The 15,587-nt window shown below is 29.7% G+C and overlaps 1 protein-coding gene across 1 annotated transcript; it reads left to right on the forward strand.

The window, feature by feature from the left end:
- The first annotated feature begins 2,929 nt into the window (after nucleotides 1-2,929).
- On the forward strand, nucleotides 2,930-5,648 carry LOC145326931 (uncharacterized). The gene is made up of 11 exons (XM_080170379.1): nucleotides 2,930-2,976; nucleotides 3,159-3,221; nucleotides 3,345-3,386; nucleotides 3,511-3,625; nucleotides 3,907-3,950; nucleotides 4,044-4,109; nucleotides 4,241-4,324; nucleotides 4,449-4,466; nucleotides 4,617-4,781; nucleotides 4,902-5,074; nucleotides 5,246-5,648. Exons 2-11 carry the CDS (start codon nucleotides 3,176-3,178, stop codon nucleotides 5,327-5,329), a joined length of 837 nt encoding a protein of 278 aa, XP_080026505.1. The 5' UTR covers nucleotides 2,930-2,976; nucleotides 3,159-3,175; the 3' UTR covers nucleotides 5,330-5,648.
- The last annotated feature ends 9,939 nt before the right edge of the window (nucleotides 5,649-15,587 follow it).

Consider the following 15,587-nt stretch of genomic DNA (forward strand, 5'->3'; position numbering starts at 1 on the left):
GTTTCAACCAATGATATGTCTTGAATGTACCTGTAGTATTTTTCTATTGGCTGATTTAGACAGTATGTCTCTTTATTATCTTTACTTATTCAATAAAGTAGAAGGTATGTTGTTGTCTGTGTTTGTGTTCTCAGTAATATCTTTTGAACTGCTTCACTGAATAGCGGGTTGATTAGTCACTAATCTTCCTATAGAGATTTGACCTCCAAAATAGCGTCTCCCAAAAACTGTTTTTTTTCAGTAATAGATTTTGATGATGACATAAATTTATTATAAAACAAGGATGACAACATCCATAAAAGCGAAGCACTGAAACGGTAGGACAAACGGACATTAACACTTGTATAGTATCTGAACTGAAAAATCGCAACATAAATGTATAAATGTCGAATCAAAATTGTAGGTAAATTTGTTGAAAAACTGCTTAAAAACAGGATAATGTTTATGGACATACTTAAATTTTTGGACTTGATTATAGAGTTGCTTCGCTTATAATATTGTTCTTTGTTGTCCCAGGAATCAATACACCAAAAATCAGATCAAACGGATAATTAAAACACTTGAAAATTTGTTGTTAAAAAAGTAGAAAAATCAACATGTTTAAAATGGACGTACGGACATTCTGGTAATGATTATAGAGTTGCTACGCTTTCTAAATCTTACCCAACTACTACAGGAATCATCATGCAAAGTTTGAAATCGATAGGACAATTCTAACATGCCTAAATTAACGAATAAAAGCTATCTATCTCGGACGGACGGACGTACGGACGGACGGACGGACGGACTGACCCTAATTATAGACAAGCTTCGCTTTTAAAAATTAAGGGAGGTAGGAACAATTGCAAATAGTTTGATTTTCACCTTTTTTTTCCATTTTTTCCAAACTTACAAGCTCTTAAAACATGACATCAGAATATTTATCGCAAAACATTATAGACAACTTTCCGCGAATAGTAAAAAAAATTGAAGGATAAAAACCATTTTGTTAGCCCCGAGTGGCTCAAGCCATATTGAAAAAATATTCATGTTTTATCCCTGGATTCCCTAAAAAAAACTTTGGGGACTAGTGTAATAAACAGCTCAATGTCCCCTTCCTCCCTGGGTTTAAATAAAAAATAAAAACATCTGTAGATTCTCATTTATTGTTTAAGGTATGATTCTAAATTATTATGACATATTTACATGACGATAACATAGCTTTAAATTTCATATTCTAAAATTTGCCGTCGAAAAGACATCCGATATTACGATGTTATTGGGCAAGAAAACACTTGATTTGCTATATTTTAGCAGCAAATTCAGAAATTCAATACTAAAACCCATCACAAATTCCGTAAAGCGCTTTATTGAATGTATAAGTTACTACGCCCCGGGCTTCAAGGGGAAACAAAGAAATAGTCTAAAACCACACTAAGCCATTTATACAGCTTATCTTTAATGTACAAACTATTTGGACTGATATTTTCCGATATCTTAGGCTGCAGACAACAAAAACTTACTGCTTAATATTAAAAGATTGTTTTAAAAGATTGATCTATTTGCAGATATAAACTTACTAGGATATTATGTTTTATTATTCTTAACTTTAATTAGAGATAGTTTTTTACCTAATTGAATCTAGAATCATTCATAGAAAAAAAGGCGTCTTATAATTTTATTGTAATACGTAAGATATTCCTAATGGCGGAATAATTTTGATAGTAACTTAAAAATCATTTCAACAATTTTGACAACATCCACAAGTAGTGAAGCACAAACAATCATGGATGGGAATACGTACAAGTAGATTTAAAGTGTATTTATTAAAATCAAGAATAGATTTATTTGAGAAAATAAACACATATTTTGTATAATGATGTCGGTCAAAGTAAAGAACATAAAAGATGCTCATAACAATGGGAAAGATTATTTTGATACTGATATCCCAAAAAAAGTTTTAAAATTGGACCAAAAACACCAAAGATATGGGGAAATATGTAAAACATATAAAAATAGCCAAAAACCTGGTAAAAGGCAGTCTGGCCGCCATGGTTGTTTTCCTAAAACGACAGGAAATTTAATTCTTAAATCCTTAACTTAAAAAATTTGGAAAATATACATCAGAGATATGGAAAAATAAGGGAAAAATTTAAAATAGCCAAAGACGGGCAGACGGACATTTCAAATTATAGAGTAGCTTTGCCACTAAAAATATGATTTTAAGATTTTCTTGATATTGTTTTTTCTCCTAATTTTATGATAATGCATCTTAATTCTTTAATTGTTTCAAAACATTATTTACTAGTAAAGAGTAAGCAGGTGGTTGGGGTTGCTTTGGAATTAAAAAGGATTTAAGAACATAATTTTACAAATAGTCTATAATACATGCTGCAAGTAGGTTTCTAAAGACCTCTGAAACATCTAGACTTATGAATCAATAACTTGAAGGTAAGGAAAAACTAGTCAAAGATATCTGTAATCAATTGGATATCATAAACTAATCAACCATTAGATAAATAGATAGAAAGATAGACCCATATGCAGTAGAGGAATAGATAAATGAATATTAATTAATGGTTAGATAAAAATATCATACATATAGTAAAGCAACAAAAGGATTTCTCTATAAGCTTAAATCTTAAGAAATAGATCTAATGCTATACAAATTCAAAATAATCCCAAAAAGTAGTTGTTGTTAAAAAACATTTACTCCCCTTCCCCCTTATCAAATTTCATACTAAAAATGTAATTTAATTCTAAAGACAAAGGTTTTTTATTATTTCTTAATTTATATCAGGCGTTCACCTAATCTTTTTACTGCTCCCCTTTTCCTTAACCCAAAAATTGTAATTTAGCTCATTGTAATATTCTAATCTTCCATTTTTATGATATAAACTTTATTAAAACACTTGTTAAAGCATTTAAATACTGAGCCAAGTTTTAGAAATGTATCAGTATTTCAAACAAATATTCTACATTATCTTTCATCCAAAGGTAAATTTGAAATCTAAATTTTATATTAATTTTGATTTTAGCTAAAATTTAAAATCAAACTTTAGTTTGTTAAATAATTTGAAGATAATATGAAATCTAAATTGAATTTATAATTTTTTAATAAAGTTATTCATTTAATTTTAACCTTTAATTATTAAATGTTGTAACATTCATTATTTTAGGAATTATAATTTGAACTATGGAAGCTATGCAGATGTATGTTATCTTTTTCACTTTGTTTGCAGGTAATTTTGTTTTTGGATTTAATACAGAATGTTACTTTTAGAATTTAATTAAAGATATTACATTATTAAATTGATAGAAAATAAATACTTAAAATTGAATAATATTACATTTTGTGACTATAGGAGTAGTGGCTGACAGTCGTGTAGTGCCTGAACAACTACAAGGTATTAAAACATAATTTAGAGATGGCTTTTTCTTTGGTGGTTTTCTTTTCTTTCAATCTTGTTTGTATAAAAATAAAATTTAGAAGAAAAAAATTTTCATTTAATTTTAACATTTTTTTTATAGCTGTTAAACTTTACTCGACTGTCGAGGGAACTCAACCATATGAGGGCAATATTTTACTGTTGGGAAATGATGATGCTTCTTTCTATGTTCATAGAGGAGTCTGTGCCTTAACTAAGTAAGAATTTTATATATATTTAAAATAAAGGTACTAAAGGTCTTATAATTCTATTATATTTAATTTCAAATATCAAAAACTCACATAAAAATAAACTTTAAGCATAGGAATGTTAAAAAAAAGAGGAGAACGCCAAAAAATATTTTATTCCTTAAAAGTATTATTCTTCAAATTTTTAAGTTAAAGTATTTGGGTATAGTTTTTTTCGTGGCAACGCCCCTTAAAGGTCGATTCGTCGTATTTTTAACTAAAAGGACTATACCCAAGTATTTAATATTTAGTGAAGAAGCAAAGGTTGCTTGTAAGATGCTTGGATACAGTGAAGGTTAGTAGGAAATATAATTAAGAATTGTTATATTGTTTCTCTTTTATTGATAATTCTTTACAACCAGATATATATTAATAAAATAATTTTAAGGTAAAGCAAGCAATGAGCAATATGGAAATACTTATGCTCCATATTTTCAGAACTTTGGTTGTACAGGTACTTTACAAAATATGATTTAAGTAACAATTTATCTTTGTTATAAAAATACTACCCAAAAGTAATTACCAATAAACCTAAAAAACAACTTAACACTTTATGTTCATTCTAAATATTGATTTCCTATAAAGGAGATGAACCCTCTCTATATGATTGTCCTGACTATGCTGCTGGGATTCTTGTTGGTGGTGCGGCATGTGCTGGTGGAGAAACAGGCAAGAAATCAAATATACTTCTATTAATTTTTGTGATACAGTGGTCTTCAATGATTTTATTTTCTCAATATATGTATTAAGAAAAATATTACTGCACTGTTTTAACACTTGAAAATTGTTTCAGGTGGTGGAGTCATATGTGGTGAGTAAAAATATTATTCTTTATTAACTACCAATAATTAGTTTACATAATCTAATACATAAGACAGAAAAAAGAAAAAATGAAATAGTATTCAATAATTTGAATATTATGAAAATTTTAAGCATACAACTAATTAAAATTGGCTTAAAGGCGCAGCACAATGTCAAACAGGAGGCTATGAAACTTTCACAGACAGCACAAGATCCACATCCTATGTGAGTGGATCCAACTGGAAATGTGACAAAACTGATTTTGCAACAGTAAGCTCTGATTGGAAGGGTGCTGGTAAATGGTATAGATTTGATGGAGCTGCCGGTAATAGAATTAAACTTTGTTAATTTAAAATCCAAATTGTATATTTTTTTTAATTGCTGACATCCAAAGATATGTCACTTCAACTTCTTTGGTATGAATCATATTTTATTTTATCTGCAGGAAATATTCTTGCCCAAACAAGTCCTATCAATAGAAGTTGTGGAACCAATGTTGCTGGCTGGAGTCCTAAAATTATCACTGGTCTAGCTGTTGGTAAAGCTGAACCAATTACAATCTGTTATGGAGCTAAAGGCGATTCTAGGGGTGAATGTTACAAAAAACTTGAAGGAGAGGTATTTTTATCAACATTTATAACTTAAAAAAATATTTCTCAAAGCACACTTTTTTAAATGAGATTTCTTCCAAATTGAAATGAAAAAGACTAAAACCTATTTATCCATTAAGAAATCTATTATAATATTGATAATTATCTTTGAAATCTAATATATGATGTCTTAATTAAGGTGACCAACTGTGGAGATTTCTATGTGTACAAGCTTCCTAATACACCTGGATGTCATATGAGATACTGTGGAGCCACTGCTTAAGATATTGATAATGATTATTGACCTGGATCTTTCCCTTAGTTAGTTTTAGCTCTATCAAATTATCAAAGACAGTTTGTTTAATAGTTTACAATTATTTAAGGCAAAGATTATAATTTAAAGTTTCCAAAATAACATTGTTCAATTTCTACAGAAAATTTAATTTTTAACTTAAACAATTGAGCTAAAACTTTATCTGACTATTGCTTCTGCCATGATCAAAACTGCACCTACCCTTTTGTGTTTCTATCTAATCATATTGTGTTTGTGTGTGTTTTATTGTAAAAATAGCTATTTTTAAATAAATTTTTTCAGCATTCAATTACAGCTTGTTAATTTTTTCATATTATCATTTAAGGAAAAATTTTATATAAAAAATGTAAAATAGTTTTAAGCTAGATTTAATATATTTTATATAAAGTAAAATGGTTTTATGCTACATTGCCTAAGAGTGTTACTAAAGGTATTCTATAGGATTTTAATTTGAAACAAAACTCAAGAATAAAAATATTGTTGTAATAATGACTAAATTTTCAACAATTTGGTTCATTTTAATAAGTCATCCATTAAAAAATAATATTTCAATGAGCAAAGGAAAAGGACGTCTCTATTACCAAAAGAAAAAATCTAAAGAAGGTATATTAACTTTTTTACTTTTTATTTAAGATAGCTAGCCGGTTCTTTTAGTAAGTAGTAGATGTAAAATTTTTCATAGAATTCAGATATGCAATCGGTTTTTTGTAGACCTCTTATTTTTTAAGTAATTTAAGTTTTTTTTTTTAAATAAGTCGATTTTAAGGTACTAAAATGCAACAAAAAAAAGAAAGAAAATGGCCATTATGAAAAAAATAGTAAGATCTTTAATTTGACACCTTACTTTTTCAATTCTGTCAAGTAATTATTGAAAAAAACGATTTTTTTAAACCCACGAGAATAAAAACTTTGAACTAAATTTTATCATTACCAAGGCATAAGAAACAGGCGTTATATATACTGTTAGAATGAGAAAAATATTACAAATCCATTCTAAGCAAAATTGAAATAAAAAGTTTACAATATAGTTTATAAACTACAATAAAAGGAATTATATGAAAATATTATATTATATTATACAGGCAACCACCTTATTTTTTGAATTGAGAATAAAAATGGGAAGGGGGTAAAGAGGGGGTATCTAGGGGATGACGAAAGTGTTGCCTGTACAACAAAATACAATAGGCCATTTTTACATTTGTATTTTTTTACTTTTTTTCAATTTTGCTTACATTGGATTCGTAATATTTTTCTGATTCTTAAGGTATATATGAACCCATATTTTTTTTACCTGTGAAATGATAAAATTAAGTTCAAAGTTTTTATTCTCGTGGGTTTAAAAAATCGTTTTTTTTGAATAATTACCTGACAAAATTCAAAAAGTAAGGTGTCAAATTAAAGATCTTACTATTTTTGTTCATAATGGCCATTTTTTTCATTTTTTTTGTTGCGTTTTAGTACCCAAAAATCGACTGAATTTTTTTTTAGAAACTTAAATTACTTAAAAAATAAGAGGTCTACAAAAAAACCGATTGCATATCTGAATTCTATGAAAAATTTTACATCTAATACTTACTAAAAGAACCGGCTAGCTATCCTAAATAAAAAGTAAAAAAGTTAATACACCTTCTTTAAGAATAAAATCAGGAATAAGAAAATAATGATTTTTTTTCTAATTAGTGTACTTTCTTTAAATCTTAATGGGAAATTTGTATTATCAAAAAAATTGTGTAATTAGTAAAATCTAAATTAGTTGAACAATTAGTGTCACTAAGAATGATATTATATGAGGCGTTTGGAAGCTTTTAGTTGGGCAGTTGATTGTCTTAAGTTCCTGTTTAATAATTTTTGAATTGATATTTTCTTCATTTTTAAATTATATTAACAATTGCAAGGAAATTGAAGTGAAATCATGTCCATTATCACATTAAAAGGTCTTTTTCTATAGAACATATTTTTATTTTTTTTATAAAAATAAAGAAAATATTAAAAATAAGGTTTTCTTTAATTATAAGTTTATATTCTTTTTTCTTCTAATTTCTGCAATAAGCTAAACTGTTCTCCTACTTTTCCTAACCAAACATGCATGACACACTATGGTAGCAAAGTTCCAAACTATATTTTGTCATTTTTTCATCTTAGTTTAGATCCTTTATAAATTCAAATGATTATTAAATAAATTGGTTATGTAGAACAAAATATGAGCAACCTTCTAACTTTTAATTGCAATTAAATATTCATTATTTTTAAGGATTGTCAGATATAATTTATTCATGAATTTATTTATATTTATGAGACTGTACTTATATCCCAAACAGTGCCGTGCTGAGAGTTTTGCCAAGGGGGTGACACTCTTCTCAGAAATTTTGACACCCCCATTAAACCAAAAGCGATTATATTATTGGTGTATTATAGACACCAAGACAGATGTAGTTTTAGTGTCAGAGGGGTGTATACACCAACCTAGGTCAAATAAGCGTTCCTGAATTTGTGAATTGACGGGCAAAGAGCGGCAATTTCTTGACTGTACTATGGTGCACACGGGAATTGTAGATCATTGTTAAGGGGGGTGTACACCAACTGGGGGAGGGGGAGGATCTACCTCCTTTATTTTTTTCAGGATAGTGGATACACCCCTGTTCTGTACGCCTCTGATTTAAAACAACAGTCCTAATATTGCTTGATTCACTTCTACACAAGACAAAATGATAGACAAGCGTACATACTCTATTAACCTAATCAAACAGTTGCTGCGCTTTTTGAAGAAAAAAACTTGTTGATAGAATCTTGAAATCCTAAAAAATTAAGAATTGACGAAGGCTTTGGATGAAAAGAAGGGCCAAATGTTTGACCTTGTGTGTGCATACAATTCTGCAACAATATGATTAAAAGTAGTTTATAAATAATATAAATGTTTTACCTTGTGTCAAAATGATGTGGCTGAAGAAAGAAAGCCAGATACCTTCTTTTATAAACAGATTTTTTTATTGTACTTTGTTATACTATCTTTAACTATTAAATAATGTATTAATTCATAATGTACTAATTAAAAATAACATTATAACAGAACAATAGTATTAGTAATAACTTTGTTTACTTTGTATATTGTTTCATTTAATGAAATAAATATTCTAAATAGAAACTGTAAAACTAATGTAAAATAAGAAGATTACTTAATTTAGCTATGACATAGCGCTTATGATTTTCCAAAAAAAAATCACAAAACATTTGAATGTTCAATATATGTAGGAATAAATCTTTGAAAATCTAGTATGAAAACTTCGGGCTTGCAGCTGAAGCCGCTTATTCATTATTCTTATTCAGCAGCCAAGCCACCATTTTAAAATAATATTTTCCGAGCCCTGAGAACATTATATATATATTTTAATTTATATTTATGTTGTTTTGTTTGGACACTATTTAACCTGAAGCAAACTAAAGTTTAAGATTGTGTATGATTATCCAAGCATAATAAGTATTTTTCATTTCATCATTCGAGACATCAAATCATTTAAAAGCTAACTTTATTTTCCAAGTTTCCATTGTTTCAAATATGTATAAAAAAGAGGTCAAATGTAAGTAGACGGATATGTGGGTTAAAAAAAGTCGTGTTTAGTCCCTTTCGTGACATCGCCTCTTATGGGGCGTTTCGTCGTATTTTTCCAATTGCTTTTTATAGGTTATTTCAAGTTAAGTAAGGTGATTGCCCGCAGGGTCTAGAAATAGGAGAAAAAGCTACTGTGAAAATACGACGAAACTCCTAGCTTATGAGGCGATGTCACGAAAGGGACTATATCCGAAAGGACGGACAAACCCTAAATGAAGAAGCACTTTTTAAGTACTAGCGGCGCGCTGCACCTCTAACGGATATGGGCTCTCTTATTGAAGAAGCAGGTGATGGGGCAGAAAATGGCAAAAAATCCACCCTTGGATTAAAATTTGAGAATGAAATAGCCATAAACCATCCCAGGACCAATGTGTAGCTTCCATAAGGCGAAGATATCTCAATCATTGATTAACTAGATCTAACAAGAACGAATAACAACTCCCCCCCCCCCCACTCACCAAAAAATACTGCATTGTTTGTTATCAATTTATATTCAATTTAGCGAGGAAAAAATGGATGATTTTGTAGAACACTGTAATAAGTGTTTTTATCAGGGTGTAACCAAAAGTTAACCAGGTCAACACCAGACCACCAAAAAGGCGCTAAAGGATTGTCCAGTAAAAAATATGAATTATGCGCTGGCTTTACTAAACCAAATAATACTTTCAAAAAATTTACTATAATCAAACAAAATACATAGGGTATACATATTTTGAAATTATTCAACCTATTAAAGTAGATAGAAATTAGGTTTTTTTGTATTTTGTATTTTTTAAAAACTTGTATTGTACGATCTTTTTTTTAAAAACTATAATATCTAAAATCCCCATAATTTTTGGTGGTTGTTAAAATTAGAAAAATGGATGGTTAGACAAAATATTTATCTTTCTAAAAGCCTTAATTTTTAAAAATAAGATTGTAATCATACATAAAAGCTCAGCACATATTGTAAAAATCAGGTGAATATTCCATAACGAAATCATATATACACTTTTTAAAGAAAGCTTAAATTTTTTTTATTTTTTTATGTGAACAAAGGATTTTTTGGTATTAATTGTAAATTAATTAGGCTTTCTTAATTGAACCTAACTGTTATAGGAATCATCATGCCATGTTGAAAGTAGATTTTGAATATTAGAAGCGCAGAAATAAGAAGGTCCTAAAGAGATTGAAACAAAACCTCTTTCTTGTGGTGGAACAGCAAAGGCTAAGGGCGTTTCCAATTATAAGTATATCAATATCAATACTTGATTTTCTTGTAAACATTGCTAACAAGAAAATTATATTGCCAATATATAAATGATATAAAACTGTCTACATATATTGGAATCAGAAAGGGTGTTCAAACGAAACCGAGTAAGAGATAATATTTTGGATACAAAGCTAACAGGATTTTAAAATAAATGAAAACCTTGTAAGTATCTGCTTTTTATCTTAAATGAGAGCTCATTGAATATAATTTCAAGCAGTGGCTTGTAGAGGGTGTTTTCAGGGAGGATGTGCGAAGCGAACCCGAATTTTTTAACCCTCTTGCGATTTTTGACAACCCCATCAAACTAATATCGTAGATGGTGTAGGGTGTGTATTAATATAGACCACATAAGGGATGTGTTTATAGAGTCAGGAGGGTTTATGTACAAATGTTCACTCTTAACATAATCAACTTTTACAAAAGTCAAATAAGCGTTTTCAACTGGTAAATTGACGCACGAAGCGATCATATTTTTTTTACAAACCCCTTAAATTTAATGCTGGTGCGATTATTTTACCTTGACAACACACTAGTTTTCTATCGGGTTTATCAGGGGGATGTAGATATTTGTCAAGGGTTATAGGGTAGGTGACACCTAGGAGGGTGTATCCACCCCCCTTGAATTTTAATGGATGTACCCCCCTTCTATACGCCTTTGATTTCAAGGCTGTGCTTTACTAAAACTTTGTTATTATGAATGAACACATATAAATTTTATTTGGTTTTGTACATACGCACCTCGGGGAGTCTAAGATTATATTTAGACGTTTATTCATTCAGAAAAAAATCAAATATTTTTATTTAATGAATTGAAGCAGGTAATTGGTTTGAGTCCCAGCCCAAAATGTGTCATATCTTAAGACATTAAAAAAAACATTTACTGCAGATATGTCAAAAGCATTATGTGGGTCAATGCTATAGTCCATAATAAGTTCAAATTATTACGATGACAAACATTATTTACTGTCTAAACTAGTAACATTCTATAGACATGTGATTACAATGGTTTATATCGACTAGAATATAAAAGGAGGTCATAGCTGACATATTGTTACAAGCTTTGTTAAGATATGGTGGTAGGTGAAATTTTGTATGTCTGTTTATTACTCAAAGTTCAAGTTAGGTTAAGTTATATTATGGACTGGTAGCCCATCCTGGTTAGATTCCCCCGCAGGAATTAGGCATACAAAATATTAATACCCTTCCCTTAATTTTCTATTTATTCTCAAATATATCAAAGTGGGTTTTTGTGCTCTTTAGGTACTTTGGGGAAAGCATATTTAATTTCAAATCTATCCAAGTATTATAGCTATTTGATAAATTCAGTGATGATATTAAAACACCAAATATATAAATATATTTTAGTCATAGTTAAGTACTGTTACTCCATATAATTTGGCCTTAGGATAATTTATTAATTTCCTTACAATGTTGCAAATTTGTTAGCAATAATCTTATAGCCAAGTTAGTTTGGCTTATATTAAAACTTGCCCTAGCCAAACTGAACTGCTCATTAAAGGCTTAAGTGATTATCCCGAAAGATCTCTTAAACGGATGATCCAATCGTTACACTATTTTTAAGAAAGTTTTTAGATTATTTTTAAATAATACCCTTATTAAAATCATTAAATATATTTCATTTTAATTTTACTTAAAATACGTATTTTGTATTTTCTAAAATTGATTTACTATTTTTTGGTTGTGATCTTCTTTTTCTAAAAGTTTTAACATTTTCACAGTTTCAAGTGCAGCTACTATTTTACCTAAGATATTTTCTTTATTCTAATCAACTTTCAAGTACGATAATATTTACAAGAAGCTGCATCCCTAGCTTCGAGGTGCTCTGGATGAGTAAGTTAGGGAAAGCAAAAAAAATACCTTAAAACCATTCCAAGACTTAATCCAAAATTTTAATAGCCTAAAACTATCCCGAGACCTATATAAAGCTTCCATAAAGTTGAGAACTCAATCAGTTAAGTAGTTATCGAAATCTTAAGCTAAATACAAAAAAATGAATTTCTTTATATAAAAGAATATAGCGCGTCGCTTTATAGACAGGTTTCTGCAGATAGTAAAATGAAAGTTATAAGATTAATTCTTGTTGGCTCTGAGAGGCCGGACCACTTGGACAATATCGCAGGGATTCAGTTTATTGTTATTCTATAATCATTTATGAAAAATCATCTGTAAATGCTGATCAACTACGGATGGATATTACTGTCCTTGTTTATTAATTCCTGATGTATGCTGCGAGCTTTTCTCCAATAATTTCTGCATTTTTTCGCTCTTTGTCTTTTTCTTATAAAAAGTTCACGGGTAAATGACCAACAAAATTGCGACGGTTGTGTTTGTACTTTTTCTCACATTTTTGTTAGAAAAAAAATCGTTAAAGGTTGAGACAGGTTTTAAGCTATTTGGAAGAAGGTAGGTCAACGTATTAAGAAAATTGAGCCAGGGAGAATCCTTCAAAATTGTTTTACGTCTTACCCACCTATAACTTCACCTCCCCCCCCCCCAATAATAAAAAATAAACTCTTGGGATAGAAAACACCTCTCGCTTCTTTTAAAAACAATTTGACCAATTGCATAAACACTTTTGCGACAATTTATGCATAACCAACTTTATTCAAACATTGGTTCCAATTTTTAGATGAAAAGGCGATTTTTACTAAATAGGTTCACTGCAAGTCTAAGAAATTCTGTGTAATTTTCCAACAGGGTTTGGCATCCGCTTTTTCTGCTTTATTCGGCCGCATTGTAATGCTAATAAGATGAAAATTTGTATTTTAAAACTTTGAAACTGCAGCCGCAATTAACCCTTAACAGTCGGGCCCCTTGCCGCACCTTTATGAAAACAGAGCTCTCCCCCCCCCCCCCCCGACCGTTAAGGGTTAAAAATAATAGCTAGATTTGGCGGTTGGAAACTTTAAAACTACAAGCTACCTTTTTTTTCAGCGATAGCTGAATTCATTTAATTTTCAGACGTAAGTAGAAAATCCTTACATAAATATTCTAAATATTGATTAAACAAGATGACTCGACGGAAGGAGAGTGGAACGGATATGCAAAGTTGTAGAGTAGCTACGCTAGAAATTGTCATTTTTTTTTATTGTAATGCTATCCTGAAAAGCAAAGTATAAAGACAAACATTTATATTTGTTTTGAGCTAGAATTTATATTCTAACAGGCTTCGAATCTGACTAATTTCTGCTGATTTAGTCCCTGCTTTATTGGCTCAGAATTGAACTACAGTTTTTTTTTATTCACGATAAACTCTCTAGAAAAGTAGAAAAGGCAGAAAAAAATCCAAAAACTATCCGAAAACTTTAATCTAAATAGCCTATAACAATCCAGAACCTATGTGAAGCTTCCATAAAATGAAGAACTCGATCGGTTCAGTGGTTATCAAAATCTTAAGTTCAGGCAAAATAGTTATTTCTTTCATCGTATTATAAACGGCTTTCCGCGGATATAGAATGTACGTATGGATGAGAACCGGTTCCTATCCACCGGATTCGAATGAATACGAGAAAACTACTTTATATCAGGGAGTAAGGGAGGGGACAATGGATCGAATATTCAATTTTTAGGAGTCTCAGACTTTGGGGACTGGCTTAAAGGGAACATGCAAGAATTTAGCAGTTTCTAACCAATCTTGGGGACCAATTATGAATGACGTCACGCAAAATCATGCATAATCTCGCGGCAAACTAGCGCGTCAACAAAAAGATAAACAATAACAAGCAGACAGAATATTTTGATTTTGAAAATTATTTTGTAAATTGAATCATTACATTTTTTATATCTAATTCTTGTTTAATGTTAATTCATTTCGATTAGTGCGTTGTAGAAAGAAATTATATTAAGATTATTAGTTATTATGAGCAAAGCCTTCCTATAATTAGGTCCCGCACATTTGTACGTCCGTAACGGTTAGCTCTTTTCGTTACTTTAGACATGTTAGATGTTTCTTATTGATTTAATGTAAAGGCAAAAGTTTTTTGTCTTTAGCTTAATATTTCTGTAATTAATGATCCGATTAATTTCAAAATTTTTGGAAAAATTCACGAAGTCCTGAGTTGTTCAAGGTTTGTTTATCATTAAAATCTCAAGATGGTGTTATTTTATTTTTCTGTCTGGATGCTAGGAGCGCAGCTACCAGTTATCCTAAGATATGTTACTTAAACCTTAAGATCTTTAAAATTAAGATGTACTTATGTTCTCAACTATTTTATTTATGTAGTATGAAATTTTGACGCAAGGTATCTCATTTTTATTTCGTTAAATGAAATAACTTGAGTTAAAAGTTCTGTAGGAAGGTAATTGTTTTATTAAGTTTTGTAATATAATTATTTAAAGGCTTTTTCATGTCTAAGCTTTTTAATAAATACAATAAAAAAATTTGGGTAAAAGATGTTGTAGTAAAATGGTATGTTTCCTTAATTTTCCGAAGTTTAAATAATAACAATTATGAAAATGAATTGTAAACAAGGGTTTTGATCTCTAGAATCAAAGGCTTGTAGTAAAGCATCAGTTTAAGGATGGTGCATTTTGAATTAAAAACAATTCAATAAATCAAAATTTTCCACTAAAGGTTGCTATATTGCAAATACTTGTTTTATCTGGAAATATCTGGGTTTCCAACCTTAAAGGGTCACAACTATAAAATTGAATTAACTGCCCATTGTCCCCTCCCTTACTCCCTGACTTTATATGGTAGGATTTAGTTCTTAGGAAGCTGACCTTTAGATTTTTCTTTTGTTTACGCTTCAACTTTCATCACATTTTAGAAAATTGATTCAAATTGTAAGGATTAGAAATAATCTATCATTAATTATTTCAAGTTTTGGAACTACAATTTTAAATGTCTGTCTGTCTGTAATAACTCCAAGATTTATTTTAAGATGTAAAATGTGCTAGATTTATATTTATTGTGAAGATTTCCTCAATTTCTTTGTATTTTCTTTGATATTTCCTGGGAGAGAGGGAAATTTAGCAGTAACTTGTACAAGTACCCAAAGTTTTATGAACACGGTCCATATACACCAAGGATATGGAAAAATACGTAAATTTTTTTTTAAATAGCCTAAAACCTGCAATAAGGCAGTCTGACCGTCATGATTGTTTCTTTAAACGACGGGAAATTTAATTTTGATATCTATTTTGCGGTTAGCAAGATCCTACGGTACCTGGGATCCTGTTACTTTTATATTAGGATAAAATAAAAAAGAATGACCTTGAGTAGAAGAGACATTGAGGTAGCCAGTTGCTTATAGAGATCCTAAGCATTTAGTTTCATTCCCAAATGACTCATTTCTCTCACAATTTCAATAGCGTAGCTATTCTAAATGCCAATTAAATTTAAAAGC

The sequence above is a fragment of the Acartia tonsa genome, chromosome 8, assembly GCF_053477335.1.
Source record: "Acartia tonsa isolate MP-2025a chromosome 8, ASM5347733v1, whole genome shotgun sequence".
Classification (NCBI taxonomy): domain Eukaryota; kingdom Metazoa; phylum Arthropoda; class Copepoda; order Calanoida; family Acartiidae; genus Acartia; species Acartia tonsa.

Excerpts from the sequence above, each read along its gene's own strand:
- LOC145326931 (XM_080170379.1), top strand. The coding sequence starts at position 3,176 with ATGGAAGCTATGCAGATGTATGTTATCTTTTTCACTTTGTTTGCAG. Across the intron at positions 3,222-3,344 it reads CTTTTTCACTTTGTTTGCAG|GAGTAGTGGCTGACAGTCGT; the intron begins GTAATTTTGTTT and ends TTGTGACTATAG. Across the intron at positions 4,110-4,240 it reads TCAGAACTTTGGTTGTACAG|GAGATGAACCCTCTCTATAT; the intron begins GTACTTTACAAA and ends TTTCCTATAAAG.